At 35.3% G+C, this 23,296-nt stretch overlaps 1 protein-coding gene across 2 annotated transcripts; it reads left to right on the forward strand.

The window, feature by feature from the left end:
- The first annotated feature begins 1,257 nt into the window (after positions 1–1,257).
- Positions 1,258–7,487, forward strand: LOC146949220 (E3 ubiquitin-protein ligase DA2L-like). Of its 2 annotated transcripts, none has more exons than XM_085745312.1 (9): positions 1,258–1,538; positions 2,325–2,794; positions 3,351–3,402; positions 3,486–3,531; positions 3,646–3,727; positions 3,829–3,973; positions 4,079–4,184; positions 5,312–5,378; positions 6,522–7,487. In XM_085745312.1, exons 2-9 carry the CDS (start codon positions 2,603–2,605, stop codon positions 7,110–7,112), a joined length of 1,281 nt encoding a protein of 426 aa, XP_085601438.1. In that variant the 5' UTR covers positions 1,258–1,538; positions 2,325–2,602; the 3' UTR covers positions 7,113–7,487. The 2 variants fall into 2 exon arrangements, with proteins under 2 accessions (XP_085601438.1, XP_085601437.1); XM_085745311.1 differs by having other exon boundaries at positions 1,258–1,369.
- The last annotated feature ends 15,809 nt before the right edge of the window (positions 7,488–23,296 follow it).

A 23,296-nucleotide genomic window follows, 5' to 3' on the forward strand; every position in this document is an offset into this window, starting at 1 on the left:
AATAGAAAAGTTTCTTTAAAAAATAATATGATAGAATAGAACATAAAAATAATATAATAGAATAGTCATAAATTTTTTTTTTGAAAGGAGTCATAAAATAATTTATGTTTACTCCGTTAAAGTACTTTTATATTCATTCAATTCATTCAATACCTAATACATTTAATAGTTTTACGTGTCATGACACTAAATTTTCTAAGCCAAATAATTAGGTATCAATTTAAATTATCAATTAATTATTTAATTGTTGGGGATGTTTGTCTGCGTTGCGGTGAATTTTTTCCTTTTACCCGTGTCGATTCCTTTTATGTTTTGTTGAAAGAATTTTTTTTTTTTGTGGTCGGGATTCGAACCCCACACTTTAAGGTGTGTTTGTTTCAAGTGTAGCAAATTTATTCCTAGGAATAACATTCCTTGGAATATAAAGATAGGAATTTTATTCCAATGTATTTAAAAAAAAGATGTTTGGTTAACATTATAATATTCCAAGGAACCTTAAAAATAGGGAATATAATAGGTAATTACATATAATTTTATTCCCATCTCCATTGGAACTTTATTCCCACCATTTTCTTTGGGAAAACTTGTCTATTCCCAGGAACATTTTATACCCGGGAATAAAATTTAGTAAACTTGTAACAAACGTAGGCATATGCATTTTTATGATTTTATTCTTGAGAATCTACAAATATAACTTGAACCAAACACATGCATTATTCATACCAACTGAGCTCACGTGAACGAAAGAATTCCTTTTACTACCTTGTTGTAGTGCTGCACTCTCCCATACATATTTTTTTTCTTGAAAATATGGGATGCAACATAAATAAATTTATCTAAAGTAAGTTTACCAAACATCATTAAGTTAACCTTTTATTCATCAAACATCATGTTAGACAAAAAAAAATTTATATGACAAAAATTTTGTCTTATGTTTTATTGTTATGTCTAGAGATGTTCTATCTACTCCCTCCGGTCACTATTATAAACAAATTTTGACTTTTTAGATTCATTCAATAAATGATGTATGTGGTCTAACCACATACATCATTTATTGAATGAATCTAAAAAGTCAAAATTTGTTTATAATAATGCCGAAGTGAGTAATACTTATCTTTTAGCAGATTAAAGTTTATCTGAAAAAAAAAATTCAAAAAAGCAAATGGCGGGTGAAAAACACTTAATAGAAAAGCGCGTGAAAGCAGGTGAGTAGAGTAGTGAGGTAAATGGAAAAATGGAATCATTCTTTTCTCCTCTATTACTCCTTCCTTTCTTCTCTCTCTCTCTCTCTCTCTCTCTCTCTCCGCAATCCTCTCTCTCTACAAAACCCTCTCTCTCTCTTTCTCTCTCTTCTGCAAACCCAATTCAGGTTCGTTTTCCGATTCCCAAGTTCCTTGTCTTTTCTTCCTTTTTCTTCGTTCCTTCTATTTACGTGTTTTTCGCTCACTGTTCTAATCTTTTCAACTTCTCAAACATCTTCAAAAGCTTTACTTTTTTTTTTCTTCAACACTCTCAACTTTGGAACCGAACAACAATTGGTACTGTTTTTGTTTTTCTGATTGTTTTTATTATTACGTCATTGTTGTTGTGTGTTTCATCAATTTGAGTTTCTTATAGCTGTGATTAGGGTTCTTACTTCTTCGTGGTTTTGTTGATTTCACTTTGATTTGAAGGTGATTTTGTTGTTTTGTATCGAATTGTTAATGGGTTTAGTTTAATTTTTGATAAATTTTGCTGCATTGAAATTAGGAGATTGTTTTGTGAATTTGGGTTTTTTTTTTTTTTTTTTGGCTTAGGTGAGTGTTGTGGAAATAGTGAATTTGGTGATGAATTGTGGGAATTTGGATAAAGTTTGAGACTTTAAGTGATTTTCAAATTGTTAAGGAATTTAGTTGAATTTTTGAAAAACTTTGCTGCATTGAAATTATAAGATAGTTTTGTGAATTTGGTTTTTTGGTTTGTTGAGTGATGTGTAAGCAGTGATTTTGGTGATGAATTCGTAGAAAGTTTGAAGCTTTGAGTGATTTTATTGCAATTGGTAAAGTCTGTAATTTTGGGTTTTCTTTTGAATTATGTTTGCTTACTTCTTCTATGTGATTTGTAAATAATTGCTGCATTGAAATTACTCGCTTGTTTTCTGAATTGGGATTTTTTTTGGGGTTTTTTGTTTTGTTGAGTGTTGTCGAAACAGTGGTTTTGGTGATGAATTTGTAGAAAGTTTGATATTTTGAGTGATTCTATTGCAATTTGCAAAGTGTGTACTTTTAGGTTTTCTTTGGAATTTTGTTTACCTCTTGTTTACTTCAAGGTGATTTTGTCTGCAGGGCTTTTGGAATGTGTGTCTGCAACAATGTCAATATATTTACAAGAAATAGTCTTTTGATTGTATTATATATGGGGGGATTAGGCTTGTTGATTATTTGATAATACAATTTTATTTTGTAACAGTGTGCTTTGGTGGTATAGAAAAGTGACCGATTTTTATAGATAATGTTATAGTTTGTTACTTTCGTTGTTGTTGTTGTTGTTGTTGTTGTACCGTATTATCTTGTTGAAGAATTCAAAACATAATCGGCAAACGGGAAAAACTGAATTTTGTTTGATGGGTAATAAACTCGGGAGGAGGAGACAAGTGGTAGATGAAAAATATACACGGCCACAAGGGTTGTATAATCATAAAGACGTCGATCAGAAGAAGCTGAGGAAGCTAATCCTAGAATCAAAGCTTGCACCTTGCTATCCCGGAGATGAAGAAACTGCCGTAGATCGTGAAGAGTGCCCGATTTGCTTTCTGGTATGATTTCCATTACATATCTCCAATAGCTATTCAGTTACAGTAAATTTTTTAAATAACTCGATTCAACTTGGCGCACATATTTCAATCTACATTTGACCTGTGATCAGTTTTGGGGTTTAATTTATTTTTTCTTCGAACCAAACTAATGGAGAATGTAACCTTGAACACTTTTACATAAACATGCTGATCAGAATAGAAGGAACACTAAGGTCCCGTTTGGATTGCCTTATTTTTTAGCTTATGCATAACAACTTATGCAAATAAATAAACTTTTATGCATTATTCATTAGCTTGTTAAGGTAGTTTATGAAAAAATGGCTTATGAAAATACAATTTTTGTTAGTGAGAACTTATGAATCAACGTAAAAGCTTATTTATTGGCATAAACTATTTTTCGTAAGCTCAAAAATAAGTCAATCCAAACGGGTCCTAAGCATATGGACTGTTTTTTAGTTTTTGTTTCTTTTAAATCTTTTCCAAAATGTGAATTTCGCTTACCCCTTTTCTAATCAAACTATTCCATTGTGCTTTGTTTTTTTTCCCATGAATTTAGTATTATCCAAGTCTAAACCGATCAAGATGTTGCACAAAGAGCATTTGTACAGGTAATGATTGGTTATCTTCACTGGTTGTATGCATATTCTGTCATCAGCATTTCTATTCAACCTGATTAATTTCCTTTTATCAGAGTGCTTTTTGCAGATGAAAGTTCCGAATTCAACTCGGCCTACACAGTATCCTGTTACTAGTTGTCTGTCTTCAATGCGAGGACGTAACTTCAAATTGATTGTTTAGCAACCTTCTTGTAGATTTAGTATTAAGATAAATGTTTGCCTTAACAGCATTAGATGTCCCTTCTGTAAAACGGCGAATTATGCTGTGGAGTATCGTGGTGTAAAATCAAAAGAAGAGAAGGGGATGGAACAGATTGTAAGTTGTTATCTTCTATGATTATTGTCTTTTTGAATGCAATTTCTAAAAAAACAATTTATAGTGAATAAAGTCTCGCATGCATACTCATAAATATTCAGGAGGAGCAGCGTGTTATTGAGGCAAAAATTAGGATGCGGCAGCAGGAACTTCAGGATGAAGAGGAAAGAATGCATAAAAGACTAGAAGTAAGCTCTTCAAATGTGAATGTGGCTGTTGCAGATGTTGAATACAGTTCAAATGCAGGTATTTTTATTTTGATTAAACGTAGTTCCAGATTTTTTCTGTATGTGTAATGTGTCTACGTGACAAATTCTAGTTGCATAAATTGTTTTGTTTAAATTTCTGTAGTGGCTGAATCTTCAACATCTGCCATTGAACACGATGAAATCGTCTCTTCTCAAGACTCGTGTGCCACACCGATGGTTAGACCACCTCCTGCTACTAGGGCCAATAGGTATGATAGCGTTCACTTCTTTTCTTTACCAATCCCGCAACATTATCCTATTATGTCTCTTAGCGTTTCTGCGTCCATTGTTTTTGTACCAACTTATGGATATTTGATCTAGTGTGAATATATATAAGTTAACCATCTATGATTTTGTGCTAATGCTTTGGAAATTCTTTCAACCAATAAGGTTACAAGGAGTATTATACTCATAAATTGTCTAAATTTAATTATTTGAATGCTCAAGTCTATATGTAAGCTGAATTCAAATCATAAATGAATGTAACACTTGGTATTGCATGAGTCTATTGAATTAAAATTATGTACTGAAAATCTCCCTGGAAGATGCTGACTTCAGGTAATTTGGTCCAGCTATGGTGCATTCATTTTGGTCCAGCTAAGCCTTTGATTTTTAAATCACAACTAAAGGAAATATTCATGGATATTCATTTTCATTTTGATTCAGTCGCTCACCTTGAACCAATGCTGCTCCTGATGTTTTGATTGTATGGATGGATATGATTAGGCATGCGAGAAATGATGAGTCACACAGACTGACGAACATTAAAAGCGATTAGCTTTTTAAAAGGAGGATTTGAGATACTGATATGTGGCAAATCCATGATTCGTTCTTTTGTATCAGTACTTGATTTAGAATGTTTTACGGGTTTGTTCAATGTTTCAAAATGTGTAATTTAAACCGAGAAGTAGAATGAGACAACTATTTAAGGATTATGGTACCGCTACTATGTTTTAGCTGTGCTATCACTATCCATAAACCATTTTTAAACTGGCTTGTTTGCTACAATGTGCATATCTTATAGTCTGATTCTAATATATATAATATATATATAAATGGCAGTCTCTTATTGCATCTCCATTTACTAATGACATCCAAGTTGAAGCCTTCATTGTTACTCCACATATATATTTTCAAAAATCTAGCCTAAGAGAAAACTCTTTTCTCTATCTTGTGATGGTTATATACACACAACATCAATTTTGTTTGTTCATTTATGTTGATGTCTTGCTAAATAAGCAGTAAATTGGTGTGCATGGGTCTTTTATATATACCATTTTTGAAATTATACTTTCTGGGCATACCTGATATTTTTTGCTAAATGTTGAAACTGCAGAGATGATGAATTTGATGTTGATCTTGAGGACATAATGGTCATGGAAGCAATCTGGCTTTCGATTCAGGTGAAGAAATATATTCGAATATACTTACTGTGAGCTATCATTGATTTGATTACATTATTAAAATTGAAGTTCACCACTCCCTTGCAATATAGCGGTTCACAACTTGTTTCAGTATCTATTAATGAATAACAATATGCTAGATAATCTATTGTTCGGTGCCAATTGTCGATCTATTTTGAAATTATTCAGTTTCAGTTTATTTTTCTCAAGATCTCTGAAGACATTTACAAAAAAGAAGCAAATTCTTCACAGGGAGTGCAATATTTGTTCTTGTCTTGTTGAACCTCATTAATACTATTTTTTACTTCTGGAAAGTGATTTTTGGATGAAACAAATATATAATAATCCATAATTGAGCTTGGTACACTACTTTTGTGTGTGTATATGTATATATGTGTGTGTGTGTGTGTGTGTGTATATATATATATATATATTAACTTTCGAACAACAACAAAGAAAAACCCTCTTCATTTAAATTTCTTTATTGCTTGTGCATTTCTAGGTGTTACTGACTACTTAATACTTTTATAAACTATCGGAATTACATAACTTTTCATTATTTATGTCCATGCTGTGTGAGACACTTATATTTTGGCTTGTTGTGTTTTTGTGTCCATGTGATGTGATGTCTAATTATGTTCGTGATGACTATACCTCTCAGCTTTTGACTGACCCTATCATTACAAAAGAACAATAATAATTACTATAAAATACATCTAGTTTCTAGATATAATTAGCTCAAAAAGATAATTGATGCATAATTTTATACAGTAAGTTTGCATACAAGCTCGCATCTAGTAGGTTGCAATAGCACTCCAAAGTCAAAAGCAAATGCCCATCATTTTGGGTGACATTTATATTGTGGAAAAACGACCCTTCCATCCAAACCATATATTTCCCTTTTCCTAAAAAAATGTTAATTTATACTTGGTTCATTAAGAACTTGTACATTGCAGAATATCCGCAACTGTAAAGCATAAGGTAAAACTATAAATTATGTTCATATTATGAAATTCAGTGGTGGATATGCTGCCATGTAAAAGATTTGGCAAACCTGAGTCCATTAACACTACTATGTGGCTTGTATAATCTTGTTTATTTGATCATTGTGATTGACTCAATATATATGTATTAAAATTACAGGAGAATGGCAGGCAGAAAAATTTATCTTTCGCTGATGCTACTTCTGGCCACTACGTAGCTGATGATCGCTATGCTTCGTCTCCCATGGGTCAACAGGCAGGGACATCCTCATCCCCATCCCCATCAGGGGGTCTTGCTTGTGCCATTGCAGCTCTTGCTGAGCGTCAGCAAATGTCTGGAGAATCATCTGTAAGCTCCAATAATGAAAATACATCATTCAACATGCTACCGGGTTCCAGAAGGTTTTATAACCGGATTGGTAGAGATATGGTTAGTTATTCACCCACAGAAAACCTGGATGAGGGGCCACCAGATGATACTATGGCAACAACTAGGTGTCATGATCAATGGAGCATAGATCATGAATCACAGGTAGCTGAAACGGCAACTAGCTATGCAAACTCTGTTGAAGCAGAAGATCGTGGTGAACTGTCATCTATGTCACAGTCTAATGACAATGATGGAAGCTTTCAAACTGCCACAGAACCTATTGTTCCTGAGAGTTTTGAGGAGCAGATGATGCTGGCTATGGCTGTCTCTTTAGCCGAAGCTCGAGCCATGCCAAGTGGACAGAGCGCTTCATGGCAATAGTTTAGGTCAAGGTACTGCTTCAATCTTTCTTAAATTGGCGATGCTTGCCTTGACTATGTGGCCTGCCGGGTCCTGTATTTGGAGTTTGAGCAAAAGTCACACGACGTGTGCAATTTTGGTCAAGGATCAGGTAGCGATTCTCTTTTCACATGAATTTATATATACAGATGTCAAAGGAAAACTAATGATTCAAGTTAGTGAAAGGTTGTTGCTTAATGCCATTTTTTTTTACTGTGTGATGTCTCCCTGCTCTCATTGATTTTCTGTAAATAGTTTTTGTCTTTTGATAAATGTCTTTTCATTCTTATAGTAATATGCAGCGCATTTTAGAATTGTAATGAACAAGAAAGGAAATTAAATATTGATTTCAGTAAATTTCATCAATCGTTACATTCATTAAGATCTTTGATGATGATAAACTATATGGCATCACACTTATATACATCTGAGGAATTCTGCATAAATTGTCTGTGTGACCTTCTGAAAACAATTAAGAAAATGTGCAATCATAGTAATACACTCTAACACACCATTATTGAGTGAAATTCATATAGTCTTGTTCATTGGTAGGAAACCTTCAAAGTCGTAAGACTCACATAAATTTCATTTCATAATAGTGTATTGCTACGATTTCTCTACAAACATTTTGGATTTAAGTGGTCTGTCATTGGACCTTTTTCATCTTGGATTTAAGTGGTCTGTCATTGGACCTTTTTCATTGGACCATTTTTTTTACCGTGTGACATCTCCTTGCTCTCATTGATTTTCTGTAAATAGTTTGTCTTTTGATAAATGTCTTTTCATTCTTATAGTAATATGTGGCGCATTTTAGAATTGTAATGAACAAGAAAGGAAATTAAATATTGATTTCAGTAAATTTCATCAATCGTTACATTCATCAAGATCTTTAATGATGATAAACTATTTGGCATCGCACTTATATACATCTGAGGAATTCTGCATAAATTGTCTGTGACCTTCTGAAAACTATTAAGAAAATGTGCAATACCATTTCTCTACCAAAGAATTTGGATTTAAGTGGTCTGAAGGTAGAAACAAATAATTTTCATGATGGGATAAAAAAAAAACAAATTCTCTAGAAAGAATCTTCAGGATGTGATAAAAAAACATGAAGGTAGAAATAAATTATTATCAGAGAACTCTAAAATTATTTCAAAACTGATTTTTTTCCATTTCTATAGTTTAAATAAACATGTATAAAATAAAAAAAATACACTTATCAATTTCTTTTTTGAAGAGAAAATACACTTTTCAGCTATCACTGAAGTTAATAATGGATTTAATTCATCCAACGTGGGGCAATTCATATTAGAAGTAAGAGATCCTAATTGTTGATGAAAGACTCCAATGTTTTTTTTTTGGTGGTGAAAGACTCCAATGTTTGATATTACACACATGACGAATGCTAGCAACACTCTCTTTTGAGTTCTCTCTAGCACTTACTCTTTTATTGGGTAAAATCAATGTATGTCCCACCACTTTATGTGGGTTCCATTTCCAAAGTGTAGGTCCCACATTGATTTCACCCAATAAAAGAGTGAGTGCTAGAGAGAGTGCTCAAAAGATAGTGTTCCTAGCATTTCTCTTACACACATTGCCTACAAATCATGAATATGTTTAAATATCTACTATATGATATTCTCAATAATTATAATGTTCTACACTTTTGCTTTTTATTCTAAAGTGAGATCTTATTTTGGATGCTAATATGTTAGTGTAGTTTGTTTGCTAGATGAATGAGTTGATTTGGTGTTACAGGAGAAATTCTGGACAATTTCTATTCTGATTAAACTGTTTTTAAGTGACTGCTCTTAGTTATGATGTGAGAACAAAAGGTGGAAATACAAAATATTTTCTGATAACTAAGGGTCAAATTTGAGCATTTATTTTTTCATGTTGGTTCTAAATATGCTTATTGATCACACGTAAAAGATGTGGTGACACTGACATGAATGATTTTGTACAAGGGAAAGAATTTTCTAATGAATCAGTGGTTACACGACACAAAATAAGATTAAATATACAAAATTAGATAGAAATTTAGAGGAACTCTACTGTGGAAGAGATGTTAGTCTTGTCATAGGTGGTTTGTCCATGTTGGAGGATACATGTAAAAGCATCAACAAGGGAGGTAAATGAAACTATAGGACAAACTATTAAGCGACATGTAAAAGTTAATGGTTTATCTGTAAACCTAATAAATGGAAGAACTTTATGACATCATCAATTAATTTATGTAGCCAATCTCACCTACTAGGAAAAACTTTAGTGTTTTCACATATTTATATATTTCATATTTTACCTATCTGTTTTGTTTTTCAATTTTTTAGAATTTCTCCTGAGGTCTATATTGTTGGCCTTGGCTGTTCATGAATCTTTTCCCATATAGTAGGTTGTATTGGTAAAATTTGGCAGACCAATATGGTTGTCACCCTTTGCCCTGCCACTAAATAGGCGTCAATATCAGAGCAGTAACAATTTGGATATTGGATTGAGAACATGATGAAGAGTGGATATACTATGCTTACACTTGGCTCTCATGGTTCTAAGAGAGATTATATATTTGTATAATTATTTGGTGACAATTTTTGACTCTCTCTCAATTTTGGCCCTTAGCAGATATCATAGCCCACTCAAACTTCAAAAGTTTTTTTTTTAAAGAACTTCAACATTTAAGTTGATGTGTTCTATTTAGCAAAATTTGTTTATTTAAATAAAACCAAAGCACACAACAACTAGAGCTATTAAAAGAATTCTGCTCTTCATCCAGCACAAACACTCGCGCCCTGCAGCCATGCCTAAAATGCCCCTGCGCTAGTTAAGTAGCTCAAGTGTAAAAAAGACGTGACTTAGTTTTTACACATGCGTGACTTAAGTCACGCTGCGTGAGTTAACTCACGCATGTTTTGTTTTTACATATTCACAATGTTTCAAGGTTATTAAGCCGATCCTGATCATATGTAAACACTTTTACACCGTGTAGCAATGTAGGCTCTAATACTAGCTGGCTTTCTCTAATGATTTTATTGCAGAAAAGTAGGATAAACTCAAAATAGCATGCATGCACATGAATTTTACAGTGAGGATCACATGCTTGTCCGTCGAGTTAAAACAGAGCATGATTGGAGAGGATTTCCCTCTGCTCTGAACCCTTACTTGTATTGTAAACGTATAAGACAGGACAGTGAAGGTCAAGATGCTGTTGGAACAAAATGTGTTTAACAATGAACCTTAAAGAGTTTTGATGATAACAAGGTATTAAAAATTGTAAATTGGACTAGCTAATATTTGTTCAAGTGTACATGATCATAATTATAAAGTTACATCATCATTGGTTCTGAATGAGCAAATAAAGAGCAAAGGAAACAACAAAAATTTGAAGCTTGGACGCTCCTGAAGGCAACTTGTTACTGAAGAGAAAAAGCGCTCCTGAAGTTAAGTCGCTTCTGAAGTAAGGATAGCGCTCCTGAAGAATAGTGCTTCTGAAGACAGGAGGTCCAGAAGCCACATCATCAGAAGCTGCATCATCAGAAGCTGCCTCATCAGAAGCTATTTCACCAGAAGCTGAATCTCAACTGGATTTGCAAAAGATTCAAGAATTGAAGAATTATCAATGCAAAAGCTGTCCATTGGATTCGAAAACACAAACAAAGGATTAGTGAAGTTTTGCAACGGTCATTTCAAAGGCGTTTGAAGGCATGTGCTTACAATTTGGACGAAAGCGTTGACATTGTACTATTGTACGAACTGTACAACCACCTTCTCCACTACTCTGTTTTGTGTCCACGCTACAAGACAAGAAAACAGCTCCAGAATACAGCTTCGCCTGCATAGATGTTCCTTTGGATAAGGAATGGATTTCAAATTGGTTCTTCATAGGACAACAACCAAATCAGGCAAAAGATCATTGGTGAAAGATCAAGCTTCAACAACGACTCTTTGGTGTCCTGGCAATTTCACAACGTCTCTTTCACACCTCTATATAAAGGAGTGAAGACCTAGAGATTTGGTAATGCATGAACGCTGAACGAAAGACTCATAACATTTTTACAAGTGCCAAATCTCTGCTGAAATTGTTCTGCATTCACTTAGAATTTCTGTGTCTCAAAGTCATATCTTAGAAATTCTTAAGTTCATTGAGTCTGTATCTGATTTGTATTGTGAGCACCTCTGATTGTATATCAAGTGTTCAACCTTAAACAATTTTCTGTGTAATTTTGTTTAGTTAGGAAGTCTCTTGCAGTTGTGCTTGAGCAGGAAGTCTCTTGATTGTGTTCTTGAGCAAAGGAAGTCTCTTGCTTGTGTGCTTGAGCATTGGAAGTCTCTTGCTTGTGTGCTTGAGCATTTGTAATCAGATATTACTCATAGTGAAATCTCCTTGGAAGTGCAAGGGGGACTGGACTACTTCCGGATTGTGGAAGGAACCAGTATAATTGCTTTGTGTCGTTCTTCTTCTCTCTCTCTGTTTTATTCCGCTGCATTTAGATTCTGATTATCACTTCAGAAGCTGTCTCACTTAGCTTCTGATCAGTGTGTTCAGTTTTTAGGAGAAACGAAGAATTTTTCAAAACACAATTCAACCCCCCTTCTTGTGTTTTTTCTCACCTTCAATTGGTATCTAGAGCCTTGGTCTGTTGTGTAACACTTAACCGTGCAACAGTCAAAGATCTGAGAAAAACATGTCTACTCCTCCTCCTACTGGTCCTAGTGATACTAGCTATAAGAATGTCTCACATGATTATAGTGATAGTAAGAAAACCAGCGTTGGAAAAGTTCCAAAGTTCAATGGAGATGCTGAAGAGTTCTCTTGGTGGAAGACCAACTTTTACAGTTACATCATGAGCCTAGATGAAGAATTATGGGATATTCTGGAAGATGGTGTTGGTAATTTAGTCCTTGATGAAGAAGGAGCTGCTGTGGATAGAAAGAAACATACTCCAGAACTGAGGAAACTCTACAAGAAGCATCATATTATCAGAGGAGCTCTTGTCACTGCCATACCCAAAGCAGAGTACATGAAAATGAGTGACAAATCCACTGCTAAAGCTATGTTTGCTTCTCTCTGTTCAAATTATGAAGGGAGCAAGAAGGTCAAAGAAGCAAAGGCTCTTCTGCTTGTACATCAGTATGAGTTATTCAAGATGAAAGATGATGAAACTATTGAGGAGATGTACTCAAGGTTTCAAACCCTAGTTTCTGGGCTACAGATTCTAAAGAAGAGCTATGTTGCTTCTGATCATGTAAGCAAGATACTCAGAAGCTTACCTGCAAGATGGAGACCAAAAGTGACTGCCATTGAGGAAGCTAAAGATTTAAACACTTTAAGTGTCGAAGATCTTGTTAGTTCTCTCAAAGTTCATGAGTTAAGTCTTAATGAACATGAGACTACTAAGAAGAGTAAATCAATAGCTCTTCCATCCAAAGGCAAGTCATCAAAAGCTCTCAAAGTAGTTGAATCTGAAGAGGAAGAACAGTCAAGTTCAGATTCTGAACCAGATGCTGCTGAAATGGCCATGCTCTCAAACAGACTTCAATATTTGGCCAAGAAGAACAGAAAGTTTCTCTCCAGAAGGGGTAACTCCAGAAGCTCAAAGAAAGAAGATCAGAAGGGATGCTTCAACTGTAAGAAGCCTGGACACTTCATTGCTGAATGCCCTGATCTTCAAAGAGAAAAGTCAAAGGATAAGTCAAAGAGGTCTACATTCAAACCAAGCAAACTCAAGAAGCAGATTAAGCAGAGTCTAATGGCAACCTGGGATGATTTGGGTAGTGAATCTGGATCTGATAAAGAGGAAGCTGATGAAGATGCAAAGGTAGCTGTTGGGTTGGTAGCAACAACAACTTCAGAAGCTGGATCAGATTCAGACTCAGAAGATGAAAACGAGGTATATTCCAAAATTCCCAGAGATGAACTTGTTGAGTCTCTTAAAGAACTTCTTACACATTTTGAAGTAAGAACCAATGAGCTGAAGGATTTAAAAGAAAAATATGCTGATTTGGTACAACAGCAAAAATCAACTCTATTGGATCTGAAAGCTTCTGAACAAGGACTTAGGGGCTTTGACTTCATGTGTAAAACATATGAAGATCAGCTCAGGTTCTTATGTCAGAAGCTACAAGAAAAGTGTAATGAAAAACCTTTAAGTAACCATGAAATTGCTCTTGAAGATTTCATTATATCTGGCATTGACAGAAGCAGAGTGGCTTCTATGATTTATAGCATTTACAAGAACAATGGCAGAGGAATTGGTTTTCCAGAGGTGAAACTTGAGAAAACCAATCTAAAATCTTGTTGTGAATGCATCAAGGAAGGTCTGAAAACATTCTTTGTACCAGAAGGGGCTGAGTTGGAAACTGTTGTTCAATCAGAACCTGAAGCTTCTAGTCCTAAGGCTAAGATTACTTCAAAGCCAAAGAACTCTAAGTCAAAGGCTATGATCAAATCTGATTCCAAGACTTCAAAGGTCAGGATCCTGAAAAGATCAGAACCTACTCCTCAGAGTCTGGTGAAACCAAAATCTGGGGTTCTGAAGTCTAAGTTTCAGAAGAAGATAGTTACTGCTTCTGAAGTACCAAAACCTAAGGTGATGGTTAATCAGAAGCAATCCAACTCACAGCAAGAGGTACAAGAAGTGAAGAGTAAAGCCTTAAGTACTAACCTTCCAGGACCCATAGAACAATGGGTACCTAAATCTAAAAATGTCAATGATACAGGTATGTCTAAGAGCAGTGCCAAAGCAAAGATCATGGTACCTAGACAGTGGTTGCTCAAGACACATGACAGGAGACAAGTCCATGTTCCTCAGCCTAACAATGAAAGAGGGAGGAAATGTGAAATTTGGAGGCAACCAGTCAGGCAAGATCATAGGTACAGGAACTATTGGTAATTCCTCTACCTCAATTAATAATGTATGGTTGGTAGATGGTCTTGAACAAACCTTTTGAGCATTAGTCAATTTTGTGATAATGGTTATGATGTACTTTTTGAAAAACCCAACTGTACAGTAATCAACAAGGAAGACAAATCCATTGTGTTCAAAGGAAAGAGAGTTGACAATGTCTATAAAATCAATTTTTCTGAACTGGCTGATCAGAAGGTGATGTGCCTACTATCAGTGAATGATAAGAAATGGATGTGGCACAAAAGGTTGGGACATGCTAACTGGAGGTTAATCTCTAAGCTTAGTAAGTTACAACTTGTGAAAGGGCTACCAGACATTGACTATCATTCAGATGCACTCTGTGGTGCATGTCAGAGAGGGAAAATTGTGAAATCATCTTTTAAAACCAAAGACATTGTTTCAACCTCAAGACCTTTAGAATTACTCCATATTGATTTATTTGGACCAGTAAGTACTGCATCCTTATATGGAAGTAGATATGGATTAGTCATTGTTGATGATTACAGCAGATGGACTTGGGTGAAATTCATAAAGAGTAAAGATGTTGCGTGTGATGTATTCAGTAGCTTCTGCACTCAAATTCAATCTGAAAAAGAATCAAAAATTTTGAAAATCAGAAGTGGTCATGGTGGAGAATTTGAAAATGAGCCATTTGAAGCTTTTTGTGAAAAACATGGAATTTTCCATGAATTCTCTTCTCCTAGAACACCACAACAAAATGGGGTTGTAGAGAGAAAGAATAGAACTTTACAAGAAATGGCCAGAACCATGATTCATGAAAACAATTTACCAAAACATTTTTGGGCAGAAGCAGTGAATACAGCATGCTATGTTCAAAACAGGATCTATATTAGACCTATTTTGGAGAAAACAGCATATGAACTCTTTAAAGGAAGAAAACCCAATATCTCTTACTTTCATCAATTTCGATGTACATGTTACATTCTGAACAACAAGCTCTACCTAAAGAAATTTGATGCCAAGGCCCAAAGAGGAATCTTTTTAGGTTACTCTGAAAGGTCAAAGGCATACAGAGTGTATAATTCAGAAACACTTTGTGTTGAAGAATCTATGCACGTTAAATTTGATGACAAGGAGCTTGAAGATAAAACTTCAAAGCAAGGTGAAAGTTTTGCAGAGATACAGGTTCCTGAGGCTACTCCAGAACCTGATCAGATAGCTGAGTCTGAAGATAGTCCAGAAGCTGAACCCACATCAGAAGCGCAAGATGAAACTGCTTCTGATGAAGCACAAGATGGCTCACATCAAGAAGATCCTCCCAGAAACACATTCAAACACAAGTCTTCACATCCTGAGGAGCTAATCATTGGAAACAAAGATAGTCCAAGAAGAACAAGATCACATTTCAGACAAGAAGAGTCAATGATTGGACTAATCTCAATGATTGAACCTACAACAGTTGATGAAACACTTTCAGATGATGGATGGATCCTAGCTATGCAAGAAGAGTTGAATTAATTTCAAAGAAATGATGTGTGGGATCTGGTACCCAAACCTCAGCACAAGAACATTATTGGAACAAAATGGGTATTCAGAAACAAGCTGAATGAGCAAGGTGAAGTAACAAGAAACAAAGCCAGGCTTGTTGCACAAGGGTATAGTCAACAAGAAGGCATTGATTACACTGAAACGTTTGCTCCAGTTGCAAGATTGGAAGCAATCAGGTTACTTCTTTCCTATGCAGTTAATCATGGCATAATATTATATCAAATGGATGTCAAGAGTGCATTTCTAAATGGTGTCATAGAAGAAGAAGTGTATGTCAAGCAACCTCCTGGATTTGAGGATATTAAATATCCTGACCATGTTTTTAAACTGAAGAAATCACTATATGGCTTGAAACAAGCTCCCAGAGCTTGGTATGATAGACTAAGTAATTTCTTAATCAAGAATGATTTTAAAAGAGGACAGGTTGATACTACACTCTTCAGGAGGACCCTTGGGAAAGATATTCTTGTTGTGCAAATATATGTTGATGATATAATATTTGGTTCTACTAATGCATCTCTTTGCAAGGAATTTTCTGAGTTAATGCAGGATGAATTTGAAATGAGCATGATGGGAGAGCTGAAGTTCTTCCTTGGCATTCAAATCAATCAATGCAAAGATGGAGTCTATGTTCATCAATCAAAGTACACAAAGGAGCTTCTGAAGAAGTTCAAACTTGAAGATTGTAAAGTGATGAACACTCCAATGCACCCTACGTGCAACTTAAGCAAAGAAGATGAAGGAGCTAAAATAGATCAGAAGCTGTATAGAGGTATGATTGGTTCTTTGTTATACCTCACTGCATCTAGGCCAGATATTTTATTCAGTGTATGCTTGTGTGCAAGATTCCAATCAGATCCTAGAGAATCTCATATGACTGCTGTCAAGAGAATCTTCAGGTATTTGAAAGGAACAACTAATATTGGACTCCTTTATAGGAAATTCTTAGATTATAAGCTAATTGGATTCTGTGATGCTGATTATGCTGGTGATAGGATTGAAAGAAAGTCAACCAGTGGCAATTGTCAATTTCTGGGTGATAATCTTATATCCTGGGCTAGCAAAAGACAAACAACTATTGCTATGTCTACAGCAGAAGCAGAATACATTTCAGCTGCAAGTTGTTGTACACAACTACTCTGGATGAAACATCAGTTGGAAGATTATCAGATAACTGCTAACAGTATTCCCATTTATTGTGATAATACTGCTGCTATTTGTTTGTCTAAAAATCCAATTTTGCATTCAAGAGCTAAGCACATTGAAATCAAACACCATTTTATCAGAGATTATGTTCAAAAAGGAATTTTAGATATACAATTCATTGATACTGAAAATCAATGGGCTGATATATTTACTAAGCCTTTAACTGTTGAAAGATTTGATTTTATAAAGAAAAATTTGAACATGCACTTTGTATCTGATTAAATGCTTGCTTGCTCCTGAATAGGGTTTTAGGTTCTGAAGTCAGTTCAGAAGCGGTAGTCCATCAGAAGCTCTTTATTGAGGTTCTGAGGAAAACACGCTTCTGATGATGACGTCAGCATCTGAAGTCCAGAAGCTGGATTTGTTGCTTCTGAATAGTTGAATTAGTGGAAACGTTGGAAGTTACCTTTTAAAAAGTAACTTCTGGCCCACTAACTTGGTAGTTACTCTGTGAACTTCTTACGTGGCCTGTATGTGTTGGTGTATAACTAAAAGGGCAATGATGATTTAAAAGCTTTGAAAGTACTTTTCACGCGCCCCCAATTTTGTCATTAATGTTATGTTTGTTTGTCTCTTTTGAATTGCAATCGTTTTACTTTTAACACTTTGACAATTCACACACTACTCACTCACAACAAACACATTTGCTCTCAAACCTCTTGCGAAGTAAGCGCATTCTCTCAACCTTAGAACCCTAAAATCTTCATCTTCTTCAAATCTTCGTCAATCATCATCAAATGGCATCATCAAGCTCGCAACGAGAAGTTTCAGTATCTACTTCACGGATGGTCCCTGAATTTGACTACAAAGGAAGAAGCATGAAATTGGAAGAATGGGAACTACAGGTTCAAATAGAAAATCCGGTGGATTTTGAATCACTCGCCTTCCATGAGTGTTGGATCAGAAGCTACTATGAAAAGCAGGAACTTATGCATTACTTCAAGATGTTGAATGGACCAACATACGAAGCATTGGTAAGACACTTCTGGGTGAGGGCTAAGGTTTATGACAAAGCTGCGTCTATAACTGAAGAAAGTCAGATGGTGTTGATTTATCCCGAACTGGAAGGGAAGACCAGAGAAGAAATGGGACTTGAGCCATTTACAGGTATTGAAATCAGGTCAAGTATTTGTGGTATTCCAGTAAGAATTGCGGAATGGCAGATAGAAGTTGTACTCTATAGAGAGGCCTCTGGAAAATACTCTGGAATTGATCTCTCAAGTACAGCTGAAGAACGCTTCTGGAAAGAGAAAGTAAACTTGGCCCTGTACAACTCAACGCAAGCAGGAAAGTATGCTGATCTAAGCATGGATAAGAAGCTGCTTCTGAAGATTCAGAATGAGGACTTACTTCCATGTGGTGGTAGTGAGAAACCCAATTTGGCACAAAAGGTCTTTCTTCAACACTTCATTAAGAAGGAGAAAGTGAACGTGCCAAAATATATGTTCAAATACTTGATAGAGTGTCTGAAACAGAGTCAGCTGCAGAATAGAACCTGGGTACCTTATGGAAGACTCTTGTCAGAAATATTCTATCAAGGAGGAGTCTTGGACAAGCTAAGCAGTGCTGAAGCCTTCACAGATGAGCTGCTTGATACTAAAACTGGAAAGTTCATTAATGCACAAACCCTCAAGAATATGAAGTTGATCCCTGCTGTCACCAAGCTTCATACAGATTTGAGTGAATCACTTGTTAAGTCTGATCTTATGAAGGACTTTCCACCCATCTGCAAGAAGGATCCCATTGGAGTGCAGATGTACTATATCAAGGAACATTTTGAGGCAACCAATGAGAGAATCAGATTGGAAGATATTCCAGAGGAAATGTATGGTGGTGCTCTGCCACGAGCCAGAGGCAGAAAGTCAAAAAGGAAGATGACTGCAGAGCAATATCTAGAGGTTGAACAATCTGCTAAAAAGGCAAAAGTTGCTACTGACAAGCTCAAGATTGGTAGTTCATCAGTACCTTCAATTGAAGAAGCCATTAAAGACATGGATTCCAGGATGATCATGGATGTTGGCATTACTCTTGATCAACCTGATATACCAAAGAAGAAAAGAAAACAAGCAGTAAGGAGAACCAAGAACTTTCCTCATGTTTCTAAGAAGACTGAAGCTGCTACTAATGTGTCAGAAGCTATTGGAAAAGCTATGGAGATTGCTTCTGAGCTTCAAGAGAGGGTAATAACAGAAGCATCACAACTTCTTAAAATCCCTGACACTACTAAAAATGATTGCTCAGAACCCTCTACTACAGGTAATATTTTCACACACTCAGAACCTGTAGTACATGAGATATCCAGTGACTCTCCTTCACCTTCTTCAAAATCCTCATCATCATCTTCAGATTCTGATGATGATATACCCTTAGCCCAACTTTTTCAAAAACCAGTAAAAAGCCAGTCAACATCAACCAAAACCAACACAAAGCCCTCTCAGTCAACTACTTATGAACCAGTTGGTCACATAATTAATGAGAAGTTGGCCGAAATGGCTGAGCAGAGAGAAATAGTCATTGATACTATCTTTCGCCTTAACCCTCAACCCCTTAACATTCAACCTCTCAACATGATTCCTCCAGAAAATGTTGAATCTACCTCAGAAAAAGCCTCTGAAACAACTCCAGAAGCAGCTGCTTCTGAAAATGTTGTTTCAGAAAACCCCCATCAACAAACACCTGAACCACATAAACCCACAACAATAGCTACCATTGACCCCCAACTCAACACTCAAACATCAACTTCACCACAACAACCACCAACTGAAATTGAACACTCCCCAGAACCAACTCCTATGGATGTTGACATCTCTCAAGTCAATGTTCGAGCCTCAACCTCTACCACACACATTGCTTCTGACCAGCCTTCATCTTCAAACACACAAACACACTTTACCATTCCAGTTCCTAACCCTGTTCAAGATTTGGAAATCAGTGATTCTGATCTTGAAACTCTTGAACAACCACCCACAAACATCCTAGAATCTGGATATATCAATGCTGAGCTTCTGACAATCCTTAGTCAAATGCATAATCTGGTGAATCAAAGAAGGTCAATTGATCTCACCAACGCATATGAAGACTCCTGGGCATCTCTTCAGAACCGGGCAGCTGAGCTTATTGAAAATATAAAGGCTAAATGCATCAGAGTCAAGCAAGCTTCAGTCAGAAGGCTAATGGAGCATTTGAATCTGAGTCTCAGAGTACGAAGTTCTACACTGCTCCTGGCAAACCAGCCTTTCTTCTTAGAAACGGATTGCTTGACCAGAGAAGCAAGGTTGTGTAAGCTTCTGAAGAAACAGATGGCACAGCAGCAGCAAGAAGCTAGAGAAAGGGAACAGGCTCTTCTCCAGAGGCAACAACAGCTTGAAGAACTGTTGCAAAAGAAAACTGAAGAAATGGAGGAGATGAAGAAACAACAAAAAACCAACCCTTAGTTGCACACCTTTGTGTTATTTTTGTTTGTTGTTTGTTTTAAAATTCTTAGTCCTTGCTTCTGAAACCATCTTGTTTTATTTTTATGCTTCTGAATGCTTACTGCTTCTGACTGCTTAGCTGCTTCTGATAATTGGATATTCATGCTCATATATTTTGATCTGATTGAATTAATTAATTTCTTGTATACTCTCTCCTGTTTGAGTTTTTCTCAAATCTTTTTGTCTTTTATGTTTTTTTATTATTATTTTTTTTGATAATGACAAAAGGGGGAGTATATGTGACGAGTATTTAAAGGCTCTGAGCCCCATTAATGGCATTTGAAATTTTTGAAAAAATTCTATCATTTTTTACCTTATTGGTATAAGCTATGAACGAACGAAGAAGTATCAAAATTCAAGTAAAATTAATTGAACCATTCTTCTTATCTAAGTTAATTCTTTCAATGATTCAAGTTTTTAAAGCTCTGATAATTGTTATTGTGCGAAAAATGAATTTAATTAACCAGGATAGAACTTAGGGGGAGCTTACAAACCTCACCTTAAAGACTATCAGACTCAGGGGGAGTTTGAGCTTACAAACCTCAGACTCTGAGCTTACAAATATCAGAACCCCAAAGTCAACTTGTTAATTAGATTAACAACAATTGATCAATTTTAAATAATTTTGTTTGTCATCATCAAAAAGGGGGAGATTGTTGGAACAAAATGTGTTTAACAATGAACCTTAAAGAGTTTTGATGATAACAAGGTATTAAAAATTGTAAATTGGACTAGCTAATATTTGTTCAAGTGTACAGGATCATAATTATAAAGTTACATCATCATTGGTTCTGAATGAGCAAATAAAGAGCAAAGGAAACAACAAAAATTTGAAGCTTGGACGCTCCTGAAGGCAACTTGTTACTGAAGAGAAAAAGCGCTCCTGAAGTTAAGTCGCTTCTGAAGTAAGGATAGCGCTCCTGAAGAATAGTGCTTCTGAAGACAGGAGGTCCAGAAGCCACATCATCAGAAGCTGCATCATCAGAAGCTGCCTCATCAGAAGCTATTTCACCAGAAGCTGAATCTCAACTGGATTTGCAAAAGATTCAAGAATTGAAGAATTATCAATGCAAAAGCTGTCCATTGGATTCGAAAACACAAACAAAGGATTAGTGAAGTTTTGCAACGGTCATTTCAAAGGCGTTTGAAGGCATGTGCTTACAATTTGGACGAAAGCGTTGACATTGTACTATTGTACGAACTGTACAACCACCTTCTCCACTACTCTGTTTTGTGTCCACGCTACAAGACAAGAAAACAGCTCCAGAATACGGCTTCGCCTGCATAGATGTTCCTTTGGATAAGGAATGGATTTCAAATTGGTTCTTCATAGGACAACAACCAAATCAGGCAAAAGATCATTGGTGAAAGATCAAGCTTCAACAACGACTCTTTGGTGTGCTGGCAATTTCACAACGACTCTTTGGGCATGGCTGCAGAGCGCGAGTGTTTTGTGCTGGGTGAAGAGCAGAATTCCTATTAAAATGGGTCTTATCTACTAGGCCTATATTTTTTCACAGATTAGACAGCAAAAAAGCACGGAAAAGCGAGAAGTGATCATTTTTTTTTTGCCTATATTTCATTATAGGATAGAGAAATAGATAAGGAATGTAATAGATTAGACATTGAGATGAAAATATGAATCCAATGAAGCTTTTCAAACATCTGAATTTTAAACCAAACAAACATTGATCTTATTAAACTTATTCCTTTCTAGCAAATAAAAATAAAAAATTAGATTGGTAATCACATAAAACTCCATGTGGATCGATACTCTTCTTACTCATCCATAGAACTGTACACTTGCAGGGCTATCAATATACATCAGTTAATCAAAATCAAAAATTAGATTGACAATCACATAAAACTTCATGTGCATCGATACTCTTTTTACTACTCCATAGAACCGTACACATGCGGGGCTATCAATATACATCTATTTCTCCTTATTCAACGATTACAAACATTGAAGATATCATAAATCTGCATCTTATCATTCATAACTATCTATAACCTAAATAAATAATAAATAGAAAAATGCAAGATAAAAATCACATGAAACAAAAATCTTAAGGTAGCCCATCAGATCTACAATTTGAGGTTTAATGATGTTGTTCACAAGTTTATCTTAGTTAATATATTCTTAATATTTTTAATTCAATATTGGGTAAATTTATATATTCTTTTGGCTATTAAAATATTTTCATTTGCGGCAATGAATGTAAACTTCTAAGAACAATAACATTATATATAAACATATATTAGACCCTCACCATAAGAACAACTAACGGAGTGGAATATGGTGTAAGAGTAGAACAGGAAAAAGGTGCAAGTGCTTTCTTGGACTTAAACAAATAAAGCATCTGTTTTCTCACTGTTGCATGTATATTTCCACCCTAATAAATATACATGACATCACAATCCAAACTATTTTTAATGATTCAGAAGTCAAACATATACAACAAAAACAAAAACAAAAACATGATCAACGTAACATTGGTCGTACCTTTTCATTCACCAAAATCATTTCAATTGAGTTAGTCTCTTTAGGATTCGAGAAAGTTGAAACAGACCACATGCGAAATACCCTACCTTTCAAACACCATGTCTCTTTTCCAGGCTTAACATCACAAAGATTATCTAACTTATTTTCCAAACCTTTGTTCTCCTCCATTAGAAATTCAAATTCAAATATATTACTACGGTTGAGTTTGGATGAATGAATCATGTTAGAACAACCTCAATATATAGGCTCCTGAAATTATGAGCTAGAAGACTAATTTTAAAAAATACAATTCTATAATTTTTAATGACTGTACTTCTAAAATCCAAATTTTTGTTGTTAAAAAATCGGGGTGTTACATATAATGTGATTTTCTCAATTTCATCGCCAATCTAAACATGCATCTAGTAAATTAAGGAGTTTCAAAAGGGTCAGCGGGTCAGTGATACTATAAGACATTTATGTTGTAACTAAACTAAAATGGATACACACAAGTTTTAGCTATAATCTTTATTGCAAATTTTGGGTTGTTATTAGGTTGCCATTATAAGGTGAGTTTATATCTTAGCA

This window comes from Medicago sativa, chromosome 2, assembly GCF_051527215.1.
Source record: "Medicago sativa cultivar Bolivia chromosome 2, Bolivia_mono, whole genome shotgun sequence".
NCBI lineage: Eukaryota > Viridiplantae > Streptophyta > Magnoliopsida > Fabales > Fabaceae > Medicago > Medicago sativa.

Excerpts from the sequence above, each read along its gene's own strand:
- LOC146949220 (XM_085745312.1), top strand. The coding sequence starts at position 2,603 with ATGGGTAATAAACTCGGGAGGAGGAGACAAGTGGTAGATGAAAAATAT. Across the intron at positions 3,532-3,645 it reads AATTCAACTCGGCCTACACA|ATGTCCCTTCTGTAAAACGG; the intron begins GTATCCTGTTAC and ends TAACAGCATTAG. Across the intron at positions 4,185-5,311 it reads CCTGCTACTAGGGCCAATAG|AGATGATGAATTTGATGTTG; the intron begins GTATGATAGCGT and ends TTGAAACTGCAG.